The sequence below is a fragment of the Monodelphis domestica genome, chromosome 3 (genome assembly GCF_027887165.1).
Source record: "Monodelphis domestica isolate mMonDom1 chromosome 3, mMonDom1.pri, whole genome shotgun sequence".
Taxonomy (NCBI): Eukaryota; Metazoa; Chordata; class Mammalia; order Didelphimorphia; family Didelphidae; genus Monodelphis; species Monodelphis domestica.
Genome location: NC_077229.1, coordinates 484,267,093 through 484,291,579, shown reverse-complemented (window position 1 = coordinate 484,291,579; position 24,487 = coordinate 484,267,093). Strand labels below are relative to the sequence as shown.

General features: G+C 40.6%; 1 protein-coding gene across 1 annotated transcript in view; it reads left to right on the top strand.

The window, feature by feature from the left end:
- ZNF366 (zinc finger protein 366) overlaps positions 1–24,487 on the top strand; it is a 120,422-nt gene that overhangs the window by 59,015 nt on the left and 36,920 nt on the right. Inside the window, exons 3-4 of the mRNA XM_056824736.1 lie at positions 14,958–16,299; positions 23,179–23,370. Of these exons, the coding sequence (XP_056680714.1) occupies positions 14,971–16,299; positions 23,179–23,370 (1,521 nt within the window). The 5' untranslated portion in view covers positions 14,958–14,970. The remainder of the gene's footprint in view (positions 1–14,957; positions 16,300–23,178; positions 23,371–24,487) is intronic.

Sequence of the window (24,487 nt, the reverse complement as noted above, 5' to 3'; positions counted from 1 at the left end):
CTAGCTTGGGAGACAAACATGAAAAGCTAACAATAGCTGATAAATGTAAATACAATGAAGAATACAGTAAACTCAATACAATAAACACAATAGTATATAGCCTAAGATACATAACACAACATACCTAACATAATATAACAGATTGTAATGTAACATAACATGAGCTACATGGAGAGATCGTTTCTGGAGGAGGTGACCAGGGAAGACATCATGGTGGAGATGAGTCTTGTCCCTTTCTAGGGAATATTCTAGCCATGCTCTTCTATGATTTACCAGAGTGGTATTTTCCTAGGGAAAGATGGGTAGCTTCACTCCTGTTTTTAAGAAATCAGATCCATGTCTTAAAAATATTTAAATAGGAACTTTAACTTTTTTTGAGCCCAAATCTGTGATTATTTTTACCTATTCTGGAACTCCTTCCCACTATCCACCCCAAAAAAATTCTCTTATGATGAGATATAACTTTCCATATCTACCAAAATATAACAGTTTCAGTTGCCTAATTCACATGCAATTAGATATCAGCATCAATGAAAAATATAAACTTATTGTTGAGAGCCAGGTCTAGAGAGAGAAGGTCCTAGGTTCAAATCTGGATTCAAAAACATCCTAGCTGTGTGATTCTGGATAAGTCACTTAACACTCATTGTCTGGCCCTTACTGCTCTTCTGCCTTTGAACCAATACACAGTATTGATTGATTCTAAAACGGAAGGTAAGTCTTAAAAAAAATCAATGAATTATCTATATCAGTAGTTCCCCCAAAGGGTGTATCACCCTGGGTAAGTCACTTAACCTTGTTTGTTTCTGTTTCTCATCTGACAAATGAGCTAGAGAAGAAAATGGCAAAATACTCCAGGATCTGCCAAGAAAAACCTCAAATGGGGTCATGAGGAGTCTGATATAACTGAAATAACTGAATGAGAAGCTTAAGGGGGTATGGGAAATATTTGATAAACCTTATCACCTATTGCCTAGTCCAGTGATGGTGAACCTTTTAGGACAGTGGTTCTCAACCTCTCAATTTGTAGCAATGAGAGTACATAATGCATATCAGGTATTTACATTCCGAATCATAACTGTAGCAAAATTACAGTTTTGAAGTAGCCACCAAAATAATTTTTTGGTTTGGGGTCACTGCAACATGAAGAACTGTATTGTGGGGTCACAGCATTAGAAAGGTTGAGAACCACTTTTTTAGAACCTTTTAGACACTGTGTGCCATGCTCTGCCCCCCACCCCCCCCAGACTGCATATCATGCCTTTCCCCTTGCCCCACCCCAAGCATTTTACCCCAGACAAGAGAGGGAGAAAGGGAGGGAAGTGATCTGAGAACTCTGCTCAGGGGAGGGAGTAAGTACTTCCATTGGGCTGCTGGGCAGAGGAGGTGGGGAGGCATGGTAAAGAGGGAAAGTGGAGCAGCTCTGGTAGGTGACAGCTCAAGGCCCCACAAAGAGATCTCTGCATGCTCTCTTTGGCACATGTGCCACAGGTTTGCCATCATGGGCCTAGTCCATTCCAGTAACTTTCTGGTTCATTTTCCTGTCTCAAAATTTTCCCCACTGCAATCCAACCTCACCTCAGCTGTCAAGGTGATTTTCCTAAGGTGTAGTTCTGACCATGTCACTCTCTCAAGAAATTTCAGTGGCTCTCTATTGCCTCCAGGATTAAATATACAACTCTATTTGGCATTATCAGTCTCCTTTCTATCTTTCCATTCATTTTCCCCTTTATTCCTCTCCATAAGCTCTATTCCATATAGACTGACCAATTAAGTTTATTTTTAAAATCTTTTAAATTTGTTTTCCTTTTTCCTTTTTTCTTTCTTTTTCCTGGGTTATACATGTATTGTTATGCAAACCATATTTCCATATTATTCATTTTTGTAGGTGAACAATTTTATAAAACCAAAATACCAAATCACATATCCAAATAGACAAGTGATAAATCATATGTTTTCATCTGTATTTCTGCTCCAATGTTTTTCTCTAGATATGGATAACATTCTTTTTCATAAGTCCCTTAAAATTCTCCCCGATCATCATATTGCTGTTAGTAGCAAAGTCTATCACATTTGATCTTTTCACAATATTTCAGTTACTGTGTACAGTGTTCTCTTGGTTCTACTTATTTTACTCTGTATCAGTTTACATAGGTCTTTCCAGTTCTTTCCAAAATCACAATTCACTGTTTCATAAACATCTCCATTTCCCCCTCATGCATGGGATACTCTCCTTTCTTATATTTCTTCTAAAGAAGGTCTTTCCTGTCCCTTCCCTATTCCTTAGGGGCATCTCTCAGTAGATAGCTCACTGGACTTGGAGTCAGGAAGACTCTAAGTTCAAATCCAGCCTCAGATACTTACTGGATGTATGACCCTGGGCAAGTCACTTAGCCTGTTTGCCTCCGTTTCCTCATCATAAAATGAACCAGAGAAGGAAATGGCAAACCATTCCAGGTTCTTTGCCAAGAAAACCCCAAATAGGGTCATGAAGAGTGGTACATGATTGAACAATTTCCCATTCCTTCCTAAACCTCCCACTTCCCCCCTGAGGCTGCAGAATATTGCTTATAGGCATGTACTTACATATTGTCTATTAGATGGGGAGTTCCCTGAAAGCAGGTGTCCTGTTTTTGTCTTTCTTTGCATCGCTAATGTTTTGAAACATGCCTAGCACATAGCAAAAGGCTTTATAAATGTTTGTTGACTAGTTGATTAAACCCTAATATTAATTTTCTTCCATATTGAATAAGGGGTACAGGAAGGTTTACTGAAACCTTTTTCAGTTGACAAACTCCAGTGAACAGCTCTTCCTCCAGGATCAGAGGAGCAAAGAGTTAACGCTAGAAGGGTAAAGAAATTAAGTCCTCCCCCCCCACTCATTTTACAGAGGAAGAAATTTAAAGGGGGAAAACAACAGAAAATCCAGGTTGGGAACAATGACTTTTGGAATCCAGGGCACCTAACCAGGCACTGTGAACAAAGGGAGCTCATTTGTAATGGAAAGGAGGAAGTTGGGTCTGGGAATTAAATCATAACCAGCACTGTCGGCTGATGCATTACAAGAGCCCAGAGAGAGAATAACCTAACCAACAATCAGGGTTCTCTACTTGTCTTCATGACTCTGCAACATTTAATTATTCAGGACAAAGTTATTCAGGGCAAATGGCTTAGTTCTTGGAGGTCTCTATGGATTCCTCTGTGAAGGCCCAGGCAGTCCCTCCCCATCCCTGGCAGGGGCCTGATGAGGCTGAGCATCACTTAGCAAATGCTTTCAGGTGGGAAGAGACTCAGCAATGTTTTTATGTAAGATGAGAAAAACCTCTTAGGGACCTAGACCCAGTGGAAAGTTCCCTTGATGTAGACCTGAAGGGTCAGCAGTTCACATAAATGTAGAAAAATAAGCAAGCCCGTTACTTTTGTTGTTGAGTTGTTTCAGTCAGGTCCAAATCCTCACAACCCCATTTGGGGTTTTCTTGGCAAAGATATTGGAGTGTTTTGCCATTTCCTTCTCCAGATCATTTGACAAATGAGGAAACTGAGGTCAACAGGGTTAAGTGACTTACCCATGGACACCCTTTAGGGGAACTCCTGATATAGATAATTAATTTTTTTTAAACCCTCACCTTCCATCTTAGAATCAATTCTATGTATTGATAATCTAAGGCAGAAGGCAGAAGGCAATGGGGGTTAAGAGACTTGCCCAGGGTCACACAGCTGGGAAGTGTCTGAGGCCAGATTTTAACTCAGAAAGATGAGTCTTCCTAACTCCAGGTTCAGCAATTCTATTCACTGGGCCACCTTAGCTGCCCCCATCACCATAGTACCTTGCTGCTAGATCTCTTTCCCTAAATGAGGGTCTGACCTGAGCCCTGGATCTCTTCCTTCTCCTCTCTCTCATTCTTGAGTTCCTCCTCAGAATTGCCCTCCTAGGGAATTTCTTTTTCTGATACTTTTCCTCTTTCCTTTATTTGCTGACCCATTAAGGTCCCCTTGAATCTCTTCCTTTAGAGTGGGATTTCTTGGCTGGGGGCAGTGCTGAGCCAGGCCTAACCAAGCTTCCATTTCTCCAGCTCACAAAGGAAAGAAAGAGAGAGAAAAATAGTGATATGTTCATTTAATAGAATTCTAGACAATGTATTTTCCCAATGCTACTGACCTTCAGAAAAAACTGATGGAGTCGGACTCTGCTGATCAAAGCACGCTTTTTTACTTTCTTAATTTTTCCTGTTTGCTTTTTGGTCTGTGTTTCCCTTTACAACATGGTTAATATGGAAATATATTTTGCATGACTGCACATGTATAATCTGTACATCAAATTGCTTGTCTTCTCAAGGAGGGCGAAATAAGGGAGAGAGAGAATTTAGAGCTTGAATTTTTATTTTATGGTTTTTAAAACCCTCACCTCCTGTCTTAGAGCAAGAAGGGCTACACAATAGGAGTTAAGTCACTTGCTTAGGATCACACACCTAGGAAGTGTCTGAGGCCAGATTTGAACCCAAATTGTCTCTAGGTCTGGCTCTCTATCCACTGAGCCACCTAGCTGCCTCCCAGAACTCAAAATTTAAAAAAATGTTAAAAATTGTTTTTACATATAATAGAGCAAAAATATTAATTAAAAAAAAGACAAATATTCCCCCCTCTTTTTATCCGAAGATGAAAGTGTGAATTGAGGTATTAAAGGAATGCCCACGTCCTCCTGTGGAGAGGACTCAAGGAATGAATATGTTCTCTCTTGTAATTCAAGCTGAGAATTAATCAGCAGCATCACTAGAGGCAAATAAACCTGCTCCTAGCTTGCTGACTCATTGTGGTTTTTCTAATAGCATTTCCCAGAATGACCTTGCATTCAAATAAGAACCACAAAATTTCAGAAAATTTATCTGGGGAGCATTTACATTTTGGTGCAATAGGTGAATCCCCACTAAAAGGGTATCATTAGAAGCATTTTCTTTCAGACCCAATACAAAGGCTAGCTCTCTGTGGGAATACCCTATTTTTCAATTTACATATTTACTCTTTATGGGGAAAGCTCCGTGGTACAGTGGATAGACAGGAAAACCCATCTTCCTGAGTTCAAATCTTGCCTCAAACATTGTGTGTTCCTGGGCAAGTCACTTCATCTTATCAGCCTCAATTTCCTCATCTGTAAAATGAGCTGGAGAAGGAAATGGCATCCACTCCAGCATCTTTGCCAAGAAAACCTTAAATGGAGTAAAAAAGAGGCAGATATGTTATGACTGAAAAGTGACTGATCAATATCCCCTGAAGGCTTTCCCATCTTCTGAGAAATATGTCACTAAAGATCACTAGATGACAGACCTGGTGCTTGAAGAGCACCATTTAGTCTAACCTGAACTGTGAGATGGAGGTGAGAAAATGCCCCCCAAATAAAAGAGGATCATATGCTTCAGGTCTATGGGTAAAGGCAAAAGTTTTCTAAATAAAGCATGTAGAATATTAGGACATTAGAACAAAGAAAGAAAGAAAGAAAATAACTAGCTAGCATTTATGTAGCACTTTCCATATTTTAACTCATTAGGTCCTGACAAGAACCCCAGGAGGCTGTTACTATGTCTATTTTACAGATAAAGACATTGAAACACAGAAAGCTTAAGAGACTTTGCCTAGGGCAGTGTTGGCGAAGACATGACATGCGTGCGGAGCTGGCACTCTGGGCGCTTCTCCATCCCCCCCCCTTCCCAGCACCTGAGGACATTTTTCTTATGCCCACCCCCACTCTGTTCAACTGCCTAAAACAAGCACTTTGTCCTTCAACTCTCTCCTGTAATCTGTAGGCTCACAGACAGCTTGAATTTACCTTCTGTGTCTGAGACAGGATTTGAACTCAGATCTTTCTGACTCCAAGTCCTGTGCTGTGTCCACTGTGTCATCTATGCTGTAGACATCAACTGGTTCAACCTTTTTATTTGACAATGAGGAAACTGAAGCCTCCAAAAGTAAAGTGACATGCCCAAAACCAATCCACACCAAGTTAGTGGCTTAGTCAGGACTAAAACCTAAGGCTTTCACTTTCCTATATAGTGCTTTTTCTCTGTGATATTACTTTTATTGATATTATATATGTCGTGTTTATGTATGGTTATTTGTATTCCCAGCCCCCTCCCCCAATTAGAATGTAAGTTCAAATTCAACCTCAAACCACTTACTGTGTGATCCTGAACAAGTCTCTTTACCTCAGTCTGCTTCAGTTTCCTTCACTATAAAATAGGGATATCAAAGGCACCTAACTTAAGGGGTAGGAATCAAAGAGGTTCAAATGAGATAGTCTTTGTAAAGCTCTTGACATAGTACTTGCTTAACAATAGGTGCTTAATAGATGCATGTGCCCTTCTCCCCACTTCTATAGTAAATCAATGAAATATTGGTGATCCCTGAACATGAAGACATTTGCAGACACAGTCCCCGTGCTTTTCTGATTTAGCATGAATCCCCTCGGAATACTGACCTGAGCATGACCCCATGGTCAACTTGTCTTCTATACTGACCCTCTCATTGTTGAGCTGGCATCCTGCTTGTGCCTTACTAACCCATCATAACACTGCAAAAGGAATTATATAAAGCAGTTTCACTCTCACTTTTGCATTTCCCCTGAACTCTTTAAGATTTACATGGAAGATGGAGTTGTACAGGGGAGGGAAGAGATATATGATCCAAAAGGCCATAGTCACAAGGAAACAGGTAGTTATTAAAGGTCCATTATGTCCACAGCACTGTGCTGGGGGAAGATGACTCAAGAGCAACTGTGGAGTAAAGGTGATGATTTCAGATTCTGAGTTTGAATCCTGGTTTTACTTGTATGTAGGGAAGCTTCTTGATCTCTCTGTTTTTCAATGCCCTGATATGTCAAATGATGATAACTCTTTTTGGGGATGCTGTAAAAAATGGAAAGGAATTCATAAAGTAGTATATAATTGTAAGACAACATTCCTGCCTTTGTGTAGTTAACCAATGATTGGGGAAAATACACACAAATCATTTAATTTCTCTGGACCTCAGTTTCCTCATCTGAAAATGAAAGGGTTAGATTAGATAGCCTCTAAGTTTCCCTCCAGCTCAAAATCCATGTTCCTATGATCCTTAGTACTCCACAGGTATTCACACATCCCAAGTATCCAGAATTCTTCTGAAGGTTGTATGCTTTCTTTTGTCTTCCTCCTCTTGGTCCTAGTTGGCAAATCCCTTGCCCATTAATTTGATGGAAGCCCAGCAGAGCCAGCAGGTTTGATTAACCAATCTGTTTGATTAGATTTATCTCTGTGAAATTTGTTAATTATGAAGTCGATGAAAAACATCCAGAAGGTTTTGTCTGTCAGTACCCAAACTGGGAAGCATCTCCAAGAATTTCACACTGGTACCTTGTTCTCAAGAAACATAGGGTGGTATGGGGCAGGAATTATAAAAGCTAAGAAATGATCAGGAGTTGTATGTGAATGTGTGGTTATAGAACTCTGCCTTTGATATGAAAGTCCAACTGACTTAGTTGGAAACATGAAAATTTTTTGTTTGTGTTCTTTCTATCTTGCCCAGGCTAGAAGCATTGTAGACACTCATGGGCTTGGTCTCACTACTAATGGACACAAGAGTTTTAGTATGTCCCATTCCTAACCTGGGCCATTTTGTTCCTCTTTTGGAGGCTCCAAACTTCCAGAATGACTCACCACATTGGTTTGGGCACTGAGCTGAAGTGCCCAACCTTGGTCTCTCCAGTAACAGAATTCATTGGTGTGTGCTTCTGCCCAAGACAGGGCCACACAGCTGCCCCAATTGAAATGAACTGGTACTCTCTGGTGGCAATCAGGTCCATCTCCTCTAAAGAGCACTTTCTGTGAAGGGATCTTCGTTAGCCAGTTCCTCATGGAATTTAGGAAATCAAATTCTTCCCTGGCTCCACTCTGTCCTAATTAGACCAAAGGGCAAATAAATGGTCTTAAGTTTAGAGTTAGAAGAATTCTGCATTAAGGTTTCCTAGGATTCAGCTAAAATTCTTAGGGCTCCAAGCAAAAAAGTTCACAAAGAACTCACAATAACAATCTAAACTGTTTTTCAGAAAGAAAGGAATGCTTTCTCAAAATGTAGGGGCTAGTTTTGGAGGTGGGAGTTCTGCATATCTCTGCCAGGGCCTTTTCTTTCTTTAGCACTTGGTGTCCATGTATCCACACCTTCCAACTGTGTTCCAGGACAGGGATATTAATAACTGTCAGCAGCTTATGCTTGAGTTATCCTGTCATGGGTACAAAGAGCCAAAAGGATCCTATTCCTTTTAACCCCTTGAGAGACAGATGGTAAATGCCCCAAACCCTTTATGAGGAATGAGACTCCATACTGTATAGGTTCTGGTGGATGAATCTTAATGGCTTCAGGAAGCCATTGGATCACTTGTTTCTTTTAAAGCTAGCAAACTGTTTTCTAGACAAAGAAATCTTATATATACACTTCTTATAAAAACCTTCAGTGTAAATAGAGTGTCAGATATTCATTTCTAATTTTGTAACTCTATGGCTCTATGTAAGATATACTATGTGGGTTAAATGTATCTGCCATCTTTGCTTTTTAGATACTGATACATTAAAAAAAAACAACCCTTATCTTCTGTCTTAGAATCAATACTGTGTATTGGTTCCAAGGCAGAAGAGTGTAAGGGTTAGATAGACAGTGAGGGTTAAATGATGTGCCCCAGGTCACACAACTAAGAAGTGCCTGAGTTCAAATTTGAACCCAGGGTCTCTTGTTTCTGGGCCACTGAACCTCCAGCTACCCCAGAATCAGATACATTTTTTATGTTTTATTTTTTAAAATTGACTAAGAAGTAGATATATTATCATAACATCTAGCATTTATATAGCTCCTTAAGGTTTACAAAACACTTTACAAATAATATCTCATTTTATTCTCATGACAGCCCTGGAAGGTAGATGCCATTATTATCATTCCCATTTTGTTGATGAGAAAAATGAGGTATATAGCGGTTAAGTAACCTTCCTGGGGCCACACAGCTAGTAAGGGCCTGAACCTAGAATTGAATTCAGGTCTTTCTAGGTCCAGTGCTCTATCCATTTATTGATTCTACATCTTCCTATACTCTTGAGTCCAGTCAAACTGGTCTTCTCACTGTTCTTTACATGATCCTCCATCTTCCATTTCTGAGTCCTTGCCCTGGCTGCCCCCCACAAGTTGAGTGTAGTTCTCCCTCACTTCTGACTCTTGGAATCATTGCTATGTGCCAGGCACTGTGTTAATCACTGTGTTTCCAAATAGGAAAAAAAGGGACAATCCCTGCTCTATAGAAGTTCACACTGAGTTCAATAGCAGGGTCCAAGGAAAGACCTAGAAATCCTAGATGTGGTGGAACATCAAATGCTAAGACCCAGGGGTCTTTACACTATGCTCATAGGCGGGGTGTTAGTGTTGGTGCATGTGTTGTGTAAGGGTATAAATTTAGGGCAGATGATAAGGCTGGCTTGGTGCCAGCCTCACCTCCTACATGAGGCCTTTTTTGATCATCCCAGCTGCATATGCATTCCCCCTAAATTACCTTGAATTTTAATCTTATATAGATTTTACACATACCCTTATTTTGCATATACTTACCAACGTACCATAGCCAGAGTTCTTTTATCTGGGGTCCATGAACTTGTTTTTAAAAATATTTTGATAACTGGTATATGTTTCAACAGACTGTCAAATTTATTTCAAAAGATTTCATCACAATTGGTTTCCTATGTAATCCTATATATTTTGTTTTATTCATTTAAAAACATTGTTTTGAGAAGGGGCTTTTATGCCTCCACTTGCAAGAATGCCTACTTCTTTCAAACAGCTTTCTCTTTCCTTGGGCAAATAGAGGTGGGTATGATCAAATCCTCTGTGGACAAGAGAAGGTCTGAGGGATCCAGCCTCAATCTGACTTATGCCTTATAAGTTCTATTTAGGATTTGCTTCTTTTTAATTTTTTCAATTATTATTATTTTTTAAAACCCTTACTTTCTGTCTTAGAACCAATACGAGTGGTTCTTTTTTTTTTTTTTTAATTAAAAACCCTTACCTTCCGTCTTGGAATCAATACTGTGTATTGGCTCCAAGGCAGAAGAGTGGTAAGAGCTAGGCAATGGGGGTCAAGTGACTTGCCCAGGGTCACACAGCTAGGAAGTGGCTGAGACCAGATTTGAACCTAGGACCTCCCGTCTCTAGGACTGGCTCTTAATCCACTGAGCTACCCAGCTGCCCCCTCGAGTGGTTCTTAAAACCAATGTTCTAAGTCACTTAAACCCTAGCTCTTACCTTTCTGTCCCAGGGTGACACCGCTAGGAAGTGTCTGAGGCCAGATTTGAACCTAGGACCTCTTGTCTCCAGGCCTGGCATTCAATCTACTGATGCACCTAGTTGCCCCAGATTTGTTTTCTATTAAGGAAAAGACTTCTCCTAGTTTCTCTGTGGATCTCCTCATCAGCCTTTCTCCTACTTCCATCCCTGGCTTTCTCCTCCGACCATCCTGGCATACTGTTTCATCTCTATCTCCCTGCCCCACATCAAACATCAGCTGTAATGGATTGGCTACCCAGCCATAGGCTAACTTTAGGTCTAGGAGATTACATAGATTGGTAGAAAAGGGAGAGAAGAGACCCAAGACATTTTGTGCTCAGTTTGGGCTCAAAAATCCATATCACTCTCTCCAATTTGTAAAAAATGTAAGATGCTTGAGAGCAGAGATTGCTTCTTTTTCAGTCTTTGTAACAAATGCTTTTTCATTCATTTAAGAAAGTAGAATGTCAGTATGATTCAGTAATCAATCAGCCAATCACTACTGCAGGCCAGGCAGGCACTCGGTTGGACTATGCCAATAGGTCAGATGGCAGTGCTGGAGAGTGTAAATTCAGGGCAGATGATAAGGCTCAGATGACCTTAGGAGGACACAATGGCAGAGCAGATGACAAAGGATTGGTCCTTCATCTCATTAGAATGAACAGAGTTGGTGACTCCCATCTTCTCCAAGCTTTGTGTGCAATCAAATAGCCAGAATAGGTTCTAGGCAGTCCCAGGCAGAGAGGAAAAAGTTGGTGTAGGTGAGTCTCTCCAGCCATCAACCCTTCCCTGATATCTACTTAATATTAATGCTAATCTCACCCTTTCCCACAGCATTGGGAAAAGATGAAGTATCTTATTAGGAATATTAGGAAATTAATTTTCTCTAGTGGAAAGAGCACTGTATTTGGCCTCAAAGACATGGGTCCAAGTCCTAGTTTTCCTTCTTAACTGTCACTGACTGTTACCTTCAATTCTGAACCTCCTTGGCCTCAGTTTCATCATCTCCAAGATGGTAGTAATAAAAATAACTTCCCTGTGCATTCCATAGGGTTGTTGTTATAGTGCATGTAAAAGGTTTTGTAGACTATAAAGTACTATATAAATCAGAGGTGTTTTGGAAAACGGAAGAAAAGCAGGAAATACGATTCTTGAGCATTCCTGGCAGGACTATTTCAGCAATGCCCCTCTTCCGTCTCTAGGCTTCATTTTCCCAGGAAGATAAACCAGTGTGGTTTTCCCATTCCCACTGGGGAAGAAAGGACAAATACAAGGATAACAATAATGATTTGGGGACATTCTAGACCTGAGATTTCAGTATAAGGAAATTAAAGTAAGGAACCTCTTCTTTCTGCAGCAGATCTATAATTGTCCTGAACCTTATGGCCAATGCATATCTGGGGACAGTGAGAAATTAAGTGACTTGCCCAGACTCACACAGCCTGATGTGGCTGAACTAAGCTCAGATCATTCTAATTTTTCCCAAGTCAGATTACGTCTTAATAATAACAGCCATAATGACATCATATCAATAATCTAATGTTTCCAAACTAAAATAGCATGGGCAAAGTTATCTACTCCATAATCTCATTTGATCCTCACAAGTTGGCAAATATCATTATCTCTATTTTATAGATGAAGAAACTGAGGCTCAAAAGGAACTTGCTTACAGATCACATGGAAAACGTTTATCCTTTCTTTGTATTTAATCCTCTCGTGATTTCAGAGGTTCGAAGAAACTGCCAATTATTTTCTCAAGTTAAAAGAACTGAATTATTAGCCATTTGGGGCCATTGTGTATGTATGTGTGTTTCATTCCAACACACACACACACACACACACACACACACACACACACACACACACACACACACAAAGCGCACTTAATAGTTAAGAAAATTAGCTTTCATTGTACAAAAAATCCACAAACATCTTATTAGGACATTTATGTACTAATGAGGGATAATCAGTGTGCTTTCAAACCCTGCCTAGAGTAGAGATAAACACTATTTAACTGAGGACTATAGCTAGACTCTAGCATGAAGTGAGCCTTCCTGATCCTTGTAAATTGCCCAATTTTATACAACCAACATTTCAGTCACTGTGTAGAGGACTCTGGGCTCTAGATCCCGAGGCTATCTAGGAATCTACCTTAGTCCCATCAAATAAGCAGGGTCATAATTAATCCTCAGGCCCAGGGAGAACACAAGGCTGACATACTCTAATCATGCCCTGACCACTTCATTCATGTAAGGACAGTTATCCTACTGGATAGAGAAATGGGTGTGGAGTCAGGAAGTTGGTGTTGTGTTGTTTCAGTTGCATCCTTCTCTTTGGGACCCCATCTGGGGTTCTCTTGGCAAAGATAATGGCATGGTTTGCTATTTCCTTTTCTAGCAAATTTTACAGATGAAGAACTAAGATCAAGAAGATTAAGTGACCAGTCTAGGATCACATAGCTAGTAAATGTCTGAGGCTGGATTTGAACTCAGGTCTTCCTGACTCCAGGCCTCACATACTAGACCTGTGATCCCTGGGAAAATCATCTAACATATGTTTGTTTCTGTTTTCTTGACTGTAAAATGTGGATCATAATAGCCCTTACCCTCAGCGTTGTGAGATCAAATGGGAATAACTATAAAATGCTTAGCATAGTACCTGGCACAAAGTAAGGTCTATCTAAATGTTAGTTCTTATTATTCATTCAATGACATTTATTAAATGTCTTCTCTTTGCAACATTCTGAGCCAGAAGTATCTAACACAAAAGATCCAAACCAAATTTTAGGAAATATTTAACAAAACAAATAAAAATCCAATAGAACATAGATAATGTTAGTATGTGGTTTTCTAAATCAATATGAATCCAAGGGAATCCTTAACTATAGTTTAGGATTAGCCTCAGCTTCTATTTTAATTTAACACCACTGTATTGAATCAAGTACTGAAATTATTTGCCAGGAATGGCAAGAACCCATCACGACCCAACCCAGCTGCAAGTAGAGCAACATGGAGAACAGAATCAGCAGCTTCACTAATATGGGGAATGAGGTGAATGAGAGTCATGTGGCTTGAGGAGATTGTTCATTGCTGGATAATAAATGGATAAAGGTGAGAATGACTTTCTGAATGGTTTAGAGGAGGAAACATTTCCATCCTCTTAGCTGACATCTTGAAGTCACTCCACCTCTCATATATAACCAGTTTATTGGGACTCATAACTTTCTTGGTTGAGGAAAATGGAAATTTCATGTTTTGGATAGAGGAAAGGGTTGGTATGACCCATGCAAACTTGTCACAAGAGACAGGGCTCAGGTAGATTACATTCTACCTCCTATCACAAGGATACCTGGAATCAGGGATAGGGAGGGACCAAGTCATACCTAGAGAACTTTCCCAACTTGGACATTTTGTTTCAGACACCCTTGTACAGTGGGTTAAGGGAGAAGGACAGGAGTCACTTCTAGTCTTAGCTATTCCCCTACCTGCTAAATCATGGGCAAGTCCCTTAACCTCTTATAGCCTCCATTTATACATTTGTAAATCAGAGCTTTAGCACTGGAAGGAACCCGAGAGGCCATTTAGTCCAATCTTCTCATTTTAGAAAAGAGTAAACTGAGGTTCAGTAGTGCAGTGGATAGAGTGCCAGGCCTAAAAACAGGTAAACTTGTCTTGAGTTTGAATCTGTCCTCAAGCACACGCTATCTGTATCATCCTGGGCAAGTCACTCAACCTTGTTTGCTTCAGTTTCCTAATCTGTAAAATGAGCCAGAGAAGGAAATGGCAAACCACTCCAGTCAGTAACTTTGCCAAGAAAATCCCAATGGGGTCATGAAGAATTGGACATAAGTGAAATAACTGAATGATAAAAACTAAAGCCCATGATCGATGACACATGTAAAACCCAGTGGAATTGCGTGTTGGCTCTGGGAGGAGGTTGGCGGAAGTGGAAGGAAAGAACATAAATCATGTAACCATGGGAAAATATTCTAAATTAATTAAATAAAAGTTTCCAAATTTAAAAAAAAAAAAACTAAGGCCCATAAAAGTGACTTGGTCCAGGTTGCAAAGCTAATAAGTGAGGGGCTGAAATTTTCTCTTACTCACCTCCACGTGATATAGCAAGGAAAATGCTTTGTAGACCTTCAAAGTGCTATGGAAATGAATTAACCTTTATTATTTCAACCCTTCCATAACTACAGATTGGAACTTGGTGCTTATAAATTACATGATTAATTATTATAGAATTGGAGCACTTAATATGATTTACTCCAAAATGCTGTGATGTAAGTTCAGTCACTAAAAAAATAAATATGCCTTCCATGGTTCCTTACACATAGTAGAGGCTTAATAAATATTTCAGGATTTGATTTAAGGGAACTCAAGAGAATGTCAGATTTCACAATGGACTTGAGGTTAATTTAGAATGGAGGTTCCAGGATATAACGCCAATGCTCTGGAACTCCGGTGACCTTGTGTGCATGGGGAAAGTTAAATGGTATCAAAAATGACCCTGGGAAGAAGAAATTAAAGTCAATATTAAGCAAGTATTACTTTCCATAAATCAGTGCTGAGTTTATCCACCTGAGACCTGAAGGTGAAGAGTTTTCAAATAACTTTTCTTTCTTTTTGAAGGAAGCCACCAACAATGCAGAGCGACTCGAGGATGATCAAAGACGAAGATGTATGTTTTAGTATGAGCATGAAGAGAGCTCCCGCCTTCCCCCATTGCCTACAGTTGGGAGCGCCAAGGATGAAATCTCACCAGAGACAACTCTTCACAGAAGAATTCAGGGGGCCCTTTTCCCAGTTTCGGTACGAGCCTCCATCAGGAGACCTGGATGGATTCCCAGGCATCTTAGAAGGTGGCGGGTCTCGGAAACGGAAGAGCATGCCCACTAAGATGCCTTATAACCTCCCTCCAGCTGATGCCACAACTTCCCACCAATCCGACAAGGGCAAAAGCCATGGGTCTCCCAGCCTGCCTTTGCTCTTCCAGCAGCCCCCACCCCCCAAATATGACGCCCAGATGATTGACCTCTGTAACATAGGTTTCCAGTTCTACCGAACCCTAGAACACTTGGGGGCCAAACCTATCAAGCAAGAGCCCATCAAGCCCAGCGCCATGTGGTCCCATCCTCCTCCCCCGCCATTCCTATCGACGCCTTACCCCTACTACCCCAAAGTCCACCCGGGCTTGGTGTTCCCTTTCTTCATGCCTCCCCCAGGCTTCCCCTACAGCCAGCATCCCTTCCAGCCCAAACGCGCAGCCCAGCCCCCGATGCCCCCCAAAGCCGAGCTGCAGGACGGCGAGGAGGGCAAGCAGAAGGTGGAGCGGGTGGATGTCAACATCCAGATCGATGACAGCTACTACGTGGATGTGGGCGGAGAGCAGAAGCGCTGGCAGTGCCCCATGTGCGAGAAGTCCTACACCTCCAAGTACAACCTGGTCACTCACATCCTGGGCCACAGCGGCATCAAGCCCCACGCCTGCAGCCGCTGCGGGAAGCTCTTCAAGCAGCTCAGCCACCTGCACACCCACATGCTGACCCACCAGGGGACGCGCCCCCACAAGTGCCAGGTGTGCCACAAGGCCTTCACGCAGACCAGCCACCTGAAGAGGCACATGATGCAGCACAGCGACGTGAAGCCCTACAACTGTAGGATCTGCGGCCGCGGCTTCGCCTATCCCAGCGAGCTCAAGGCCCACGAGTCCAAGCACGAGAGCGGGAGAGAGAATATCTGTGTGGAGTGTGGCCTGGATTTCCCCACCCTGGCCCAGCTGAAGAGGCACCTCACCACTCACCGGGGCCCCATCCAGTACAATTGCACCGAGTGTGACAAGACTTTCCAGTACCCCAGCCAGCTCCAGAACCACATGATGAAACACCAGGACATCCGGCCCTACATCTGTTCCGAGTGTGGCATGGAGTTTGTGCAGCCCCATCACCTCAAGCAGCATTCCCTCACCCACAAGGTAAGCAAGGCAGATCAGGGAGCTGGGGAATATTTGAGCAAAGAAAGACTTTAAAAAAAAAAATCTGTTTTTCTTTTTTTAATTAATTAGTTAATTAAATTAATTTAGAATATTTTCCCCTGGTTACATGATTCATGTTCTTTCTCTCTCCTCCTCCCTCTCAGAGCCGATGAGCAATTCAACTCGATTTTACATGTATCGCTGATAAAATCTGTTTTTTTTTCTTTTTTTAAACCCTTACCTTCTGTCTTGGAGTCAATACTGTGTTGGCTCCAAGGCAGAAGATCGGTAAGGGCTAGGCAATGGGGGTCAAGTGACTTGCCCAGGGTCACACAGCTGGGAAGTGGCTGAGACCAGATTTGAACCTAGGACCTCCCATTTCTAGACATGGCTCTCAATCCATTGAGCCACCCAGTTCCCCCCTAAAAAAATCTGTTTTTTTCAATAAAGAAAAATTTGTTTTCTCATCTTCTTGCTTCATCTTCTTACTTGAAGTAAAACAAGTATGTATGTAAAATAAATTATTGCTTTGTCCAAACAAAAAAAAAATGAACACATGTTTCTTTTTGCATCTCTTTTTCAAGAGATGGGTAGCCTAGTCCAACCTTGGCCTGGCAGCCAAGGAAGTAAGAAGTCCAGATTTATATTAAATTGGGGGATCTTGAGATAAGGGCAGAGGAACCAATGACCACTGAGCTCTGTTTCTTCCTTTCCTATAACATAGTCCTATAACATACATCACCTCTCCAGAGAAGTTAGAAAAGTTATAGGATATGAGAGACAGACAGACAGATACAGAGAGACAGAGACAGAGAGAGAGAGTCAGAGACAGACACAGAGACAGAGACAGAGAGACAGAGACAGAGAGATATACAGAGAGATACAGAGAGACAGAGACAGAGAGACAGACAGAGAGACAGAGAGACAGAGAGAGAGAGAGAGTCAGAGACAGACAGAGACAGAGAGACAGAGAGATATACAGAGAGAGACAGAGAGATACAGAGAGACAGAGACAGAGAGACACAGAGAGACAGAGAGACAGAGACAGAGAGAGAGAGTCAGAGACAGACAGAGACAGAGAGACAGAGAGATATACAGAGAGAGACAGAGACAGAGAGAGAGACAGAGAGACAGAGACAGAGACAGAGAGAGAGACAGAGTGAGAGAATGTGTGTGTGTTAAACTCTATCTCTGAAGCCATCTAGTCAACATAAAACATTCCCTTTATTCATTTATTTTTGACTAGGTCTCCCCATTTTGCCCAGGCTGGAAATGGAGCATCCATTCTTAAGTCAAATCCCACCACTGATCCATTCAGAAGGCTTTGATCAGCTCCATATCAGATGTGGGCTGGTTCAGCCCTCCTCAGGCAGACAGATGCCCTTCTCCTGTTGAGGACACTCAACATAGCAGTTGGAAATGCAAATAGCTTAGCCCACTACAGCTCAGAACTCCTAGCTCAAGCTATCCACTGGCCTCAGTCTCCCCACTGGCTCTTGTTCACTTATAGATGGGGAAATTGAGACCCAGTGAGGTGAGTGACTTGCCCCAAATTCCCCAAATAGATGCTGTGACAGAAACAAATGTCCTTAGACTTCAATTAGTCTAACCCATCCATTTTACAGATGAGGAAACAAAGTCCCAGAGAGGTAAACAGCATGCCCGAGGTCTTAGCTCTGGCAAGTGAAGCGTCTGGGACTAGAACCTATGTCTCCTAACTCCTCATCTCTTGGACTGAAGCCCCCTGACACCGATTCGCTTCTTTGGATGCCTGTTTTCTGGTGCAAAAGACAAGAACAAGAAGAGTCTTGGTCTGGGCATTTCCTTATTTCTAGATTCCCAGGCACTTTCTCACTTCTCCCTGGAGTGGAGCAGCCTCCCCTTCCACCTCTTTTGTAGGAGAGGACTGAATCCCCTCAAAAAACCCCTGAAAGCCACCTGTGGTTCCCCAGTGTTAAGCTCCATCTGCTCTCAGTCCTATATTCAATACTAATTCAACACTGTCTTCTCACTCAGATGCCCTGGAAGTTTCAGGGCAGAGAAGGTGCTTGAACGCTTTTTTCTCAAGTCTTTGGTTTGCTTTTTGTTTTTTCTTACTCTCAGACTCAGCAAACAGAGGCAAGGAAAGAGAAACAATTGCCATCATAGTTGAGTTTGACCCCCAAACTCTGAATCCATTTGGGTTGAACCCAAATGGCCCAACTGAAATCTCACCTGAACTGGGGTGATTTTGTCCTGTTTTGAGCTTGAGAGGGCAGTTTAGCTTCCTCCCACCCTTTTGACCTCAGCTGACTTCTCTCCTAAGCCAGAATCTCAAAAACATCCTTTAATACTACAGGGTCAAGGGAGGCCCCTGCCTGACCAAGATAATATTTCTGCCTCACTAGAATGGGTTCCATTTGAAAGGCCTGCACAAAATCCAACACCCTTTCTGGGTCCTCAAGGAGTGGCGGCTTTGTGAGTTTTGTACAAACAGTTTCTGCCCTAGTCTATTAACAAAAAGCACCTGTGGATATCATCCAGGGAGACAGGGCCTTGCCAAATCCAGGAACTGGAGACAAAGGGCCTAAATTAAGACCAAGAGACGAGATGAATAGCTCATTTCAGGAGACCCAAAACAGCTTGAAAAGGAGCTGATGGAGAGTTTCTAAAATCCTTTTTAAAAGAGGTTCAAGATATCTAGGAGGAGGAAGAAGGGGGAACAACAACAATAACAAAAAGACCAGAGGGAACAAACTGGCCCTTATATCCATAGGAAAAATCTCATTTGATTTAGGAATCAAAATGCATTTAAATGATGAAAAATTTTTGATAGAATAAAATCTACTTTTCTATGCTTGTTTCAGGACTGTCTGAATACTTAATAAAAGGCTTCCCTCTTTCCCCACATTGTACCTGCCTCTGACACCCCTGGATTTCTCTCTGGCCCTTGGCAGTCTCTGAAGGCTTCCACTCCCAGCAATCATTTTGGGCCTGTAGGGGACACAGCAATCAATATCCTTTACTCCCTAGGGCTTGTTACCAAAATTGTGTTTTCTTGTGTAGGAAGGTTCACATGGGATTTTCATTTCAGAACCAGAATATTAATTTTTTGGTTAATACTAAAAATAAGCAACAATATATACCTGTAAGATCAACAGATAGACTCCTCTGGTGCCAGGATGATCTAAGGGGTCCCTGGGGTTCACACTTGCAGTGTCTTAACTCTGCCTTGCTAGAAAAAGCCCAGAACTGAGAGTTTCTGATTAGGACTTAATCCTCAACACAGGTTAAGGTCCATAAGCAGAAAGGAGGCCATTTATGAATAGGGTGGTTCATCTAGAGATTATCATAGGATTTTTAGGTCCAGGAGACAGTTTGTTAGAAATTTAGACCGATCTGCTCATTTTATAGATAGAAAACAAGCCTAGAATGGGGGAAGTGATTTGTCCAAGGCCATCCAGCGTAGGTTATAAGTAGCAGAGCTTGGTTGAGAACCTAGATTTTCAGATTCCCACTTGCCAGTTCTCTTTCTACTGGGCCATTTTGAGCAAATGCAGGAAAAGCTGACTTTAAATCTTGCTTCAGACACCAGATGGGTCACCTTGGGCAAGTCACCTATACCTACCTACATCTCTCTGAATCTTCGTTTTCTTTATCTGTAAAAAGGATATAATGATAGCATCTACTTCACGGGTTTGTTGTGAAATTCATAGGTGATTCAGATATAAAAGTATTTGCAAACTTAAAAGATTGTATAAACATGAGGGATTGGAATTTTAGTATATACCTACACAGAAAATCCAAAATGTAGTTGTTTTTTTCCATCTATAAATAAGGGGATTGGCCTCATGATCTTTAAGGTTGTTTTCACCTTTACCTCCTTTTAAATTGGAGTTTACCAGTGGAATTGTGGAATTGTGGAATTGTGCATCAGATACAGGAAGGGAGGGAAAGAACATAAGTCTTGTAACCATGGAAAAATATTCTAAATAATCTAATTAAATAAAAAAAATACATTGGAGTTTAAAAAGAAATGAAAACAAATTTTAAAACATAATACTTTAGAGCATTTTCACTGAGTTGAAGCCAGAATGTGCTGGTAAATGATTAACAACTAGCTTTCCCTCTAAAATAGATAGGTAGATAGATAGATAGATAGATAGATAGATAGATAGATAGATAGATAGATCTCTCAATAAAGAGAAAATAAATTGTTCAAGTATATAAAGAAAATATATAGATATAACTCTCTATACATATATAGGTATATCTATCAACAGCCCACAACTGACTTTTAAGACTAATCTGCATTCTTAACATTTTTCTCTTCACTTTCTTAAATCTCAGTATTCAAGAAAGCATTAAATAAAGCCCTAATTTGTAGCCTTTGCTTATTTCTTAGGTGTTAAATGTTCACACTGAAAATGTAATAATCAGCTCTAGTACCAGCTGGCTCCAGCACCCCCTGGTAAAACAGAAATGAACTTATATTTGTTTTGTAATTTTAAAACTTATTTTCTGAATACTCAATAAAAGACATTCCCCCAATTAGATTTGTTCTAAAATTTTATTTTTATTAACAAAATGGAAAGTTATATTTTTATGTTTCTTAAAACTCTAAGTTTCTTTGACACTGTAAGCATGGTTTTTGCAGATGAATTGGCTTCTGCATTTGGTTTTAACAGATATCTATCCATCCCCCACCCCCCTTATTGTTTTCATGGATTCTTTCTCTTAGTCATTCTGAGCAATGGTATTTTCTTATCTTAGCCATCCTAAAGAGGAAATGCAGTCATAAGTAGTAATAATAGTAATAGCATTAACAGCAACAACCATTTATATAGATTAAAAATTTTTTAATTTTAAATTTAAAAGTTTGAAAATCACTACATATATTAACTGGTTCATTTCCCACAACAATCCCATTAGGTAGGTGCTTTTACTATGTCCATTTTAGAGATAAATAAAGAAACTGAGGAATAGAGAAAGAAATGGAGGAACAGTGAGATTAAGTGATTTACCTAGGGATCACACAACTAGGGAACATCTGAGACATTATTTGAACTCTAAGTCCTTTGCTGTAGCCATTTCCCCATCCAACCAGTTACATAATTTCTATAAACCTCTATAGACCAGACCTATAGACGGGAGGTCCTAGGTTCAAATGTGACCTCAGACACTTCCCAGCTGTGTGACCCTGGGCAAGTCACTTGACCCCCATTGCCTAGCCCTTACCACTCTTCTGCCTTGGAGCCAATACACAGTATTGATTCTAAGACAGAAGGTAAGGATTAAAAAAAAAAAAACCTCTATAGAAAGTAAATGGCAAGGGTCAGCTAGGTGATTCAGTGTATAGAGAGCCTGGCCTGGAAATGGGAGGACCTGGGTTCAAATCTGTGTTCAGACACTTCCTAGCAATATGACCCTGGGCAAGTCACTTCACCCCAGTTGCCTAGCCTTTATTGCTCTTCTGCCTGGGAACTGATTCTTGGTATGGATTCTAAGGCAGAAGGTAAGGATTTAAAAAATAAGTAAATGATAGACATGAGTTTCGAATTTAAAGTTGTTAAACTACCCAGGTCCTGCTTAAGCAATTCATTACAGTTAACAATATATTGTTGCATTATTAGGACTTATAACTTACTTAAGAATATAACTTAAGAATGGACTTATAACTTACCAGTCAATTAACCAACCAATGAGCTTTTATTAAGTACCTACTATGGAGCAATCGCTATGCTACAAAGAGAAAAATGAAAAAAAACAATTGCCTTCAAAGAGCTTACATTCACAGGATGTATAATCATTCAAAATTCTGTTGCTTTAAAAAAGCTTTTCCTCTCAATTTTAGTTTCCAAGATTTATAATGGGCCAAGGTCTCTCTAAAAATCCTTTTTTTCTGAGACGGATGACTAGCTGGGGTTAGCTAATGGCCAAACCCCGGTTATGAATCCCAGGAAATGTTCTCAGTTGAGAGCATCATTACTTAAGCATTCAAGCACTTCTCAAAAAACAATGCAACAAGAACAACTCCTTCTGTACTTTTTTCTAATCCCAGAGGGTGATCCCTCTCCTTGCCAATTCTCTTTAGAAATGAGCAGCCTGTCTCTTTGGGAGCTTTGGAGCCATGTCCCACACTACATACAGTGACTGGGGTCTGAAAGTTCAAAAGGCAAGGCCACTGTTCATTCATTCAAGAAACTTTTATTTTAATTATTTCATTTATTAAATGAAAGCTGTTCACAAAGCATTAGGCTGATCAGAGATAAATAAGGCATAGAGCCACCCTCGAGGAGTTTATAATCTGGTACAGTGTAGAAGTAGAGTTAAATAAGGAAGGGACTGTGATTTCATTAATTTGGGGAACTCCCTCCATCTCCAGGTAGCAACTCAAGTTTAGAGCTACTTAAAATATAAATCCTAGGGGGCAGCTAGGTGACTCAGAGCATTGAGAGCCAGGACTAGAAAAGGGAGGTGGGCTGGGTTTGATTCTGGCCTCAAATTCTTCCTGGGCAAATCATTTAACCCGTCTTGCTTTAGGGTTCTTCTCTGCCTTGGAACCAATACAGAATAATGATTCTAAGACAGAAGAGAAAGGTTTCCAAAATAAATCCCAGTGAAATCAGACTGTGGTCTGAAAAACAACAACAAAATCGATGTCTGTTCTTCTCCTCTGATAGTCTTTCTCACGGAGATTTCCCAGAAGAAAGCTATCCACTTCAATCTGTGCTCCTTTAGCAGAGTGACCTTTAAGGAAAAGGGTGGAGTAATAGACGCGGCAAATGGCCCGGCATTCAGAGCCCAGCATTAATCATTGAAAAGATAATGTACCCATTGAGTCCGGGAACAAGCGGCACCTGCTAACTGCCCTATTTCCTGCCCTTTGCCTCCTCGTAGGGTGTAAAGGAGCACAAATGTGGCATCTGCGGGCGGGAGTTCACCCTGCTGGCCAACATGAAGAGGCACGTGCTGATCCACACCAACATCAGGGCTTACCAGTGTCACCTGTGCTTCAAGAGTTTCGTGCAGAAGCAGACGCTGAAGGCGCACATGATTGTGCACTCCGACGTCAAGCCTTTTAAATGCAAGGTCTGGTGCACCTGGGGGAGGCAGAGGGTGAAGGGAGGCTGAGAGCAGCGCTTTCTGTGGGAGGAAGCAAAAGAGTCCTGGAGTCTAGTCCCTAAAGAAAAAAAGGCCTTCCTCAGGCTTGGGGGTGCTAGAAAGTTCGCTTGGAATTAGGAGTAGCAGCCGGGCGCTGGGAGGGACCTTAAAAGTGTGATCAACCATTTCTTCATGGCACAGATGTGGAAATGGAAGCCCGGAAGTATTTAAACGTCTCGCTCGAAATCCCATACAAAACTATCGGCAAAGCTGGGACCATCTTTTCCTTTGAGGTGCGAATATGCAAGTTATAGCAGCTCTGCATCATCTTCCCTGTGTAATGAGCACAAGGTTGTCCCAGGTCTGTTAAGGTCCAAGAAACTCAGTCACTCCACGTCTTGATTTTCTCCTCTGGAAAATGGGAATCATAATACTTGCCTTGGTTACCTCAGAGGATTGTTGTGAGGAAGGGATGCTGGAAATCATAAACTAATCAATCAGCAAGGTTAGGCATCTATTCTATATTTAGGACAGTTAGATTTCTATATTTTTATAGAAAAATTATATATATATATTATAAACATATTTATAATATGAGTATATACAATGTAAATACATAATTATGATAATTATAATTTATATTTTAAATACTATAAAATAAATTATTAAACAAATATAAATAATATAAATATATTTACATACAATAAATAAATATTTTCTATGTAATTAACATAAATATACAAATGTATAAATACATGTTTTAGTATAACTATAAAATATAAACATGACTTTATATTTGTACTATAAAAATAAATTATTATAACTATATAAATAATATAAAATAAATGAAATATAAATATATTTATATGTTATAAATATACAGTGATCCCTCACCTATCATGAGAGTTACTGTTCCAGAGACCCTTGTAATAGGTGAAAATCTACAAAGTAGTGCATTATATTTATTTTATTATTTATAAATAATTTAAGGCTTTATAAACCCTTCCCACTCTCCTATAAACTTTTCCCACACTCTTATTAACTTTTCCCACACTGTTATAAACACTGAGCCAATCAGCACCTAGTATACTGTGCTATGGTTGGT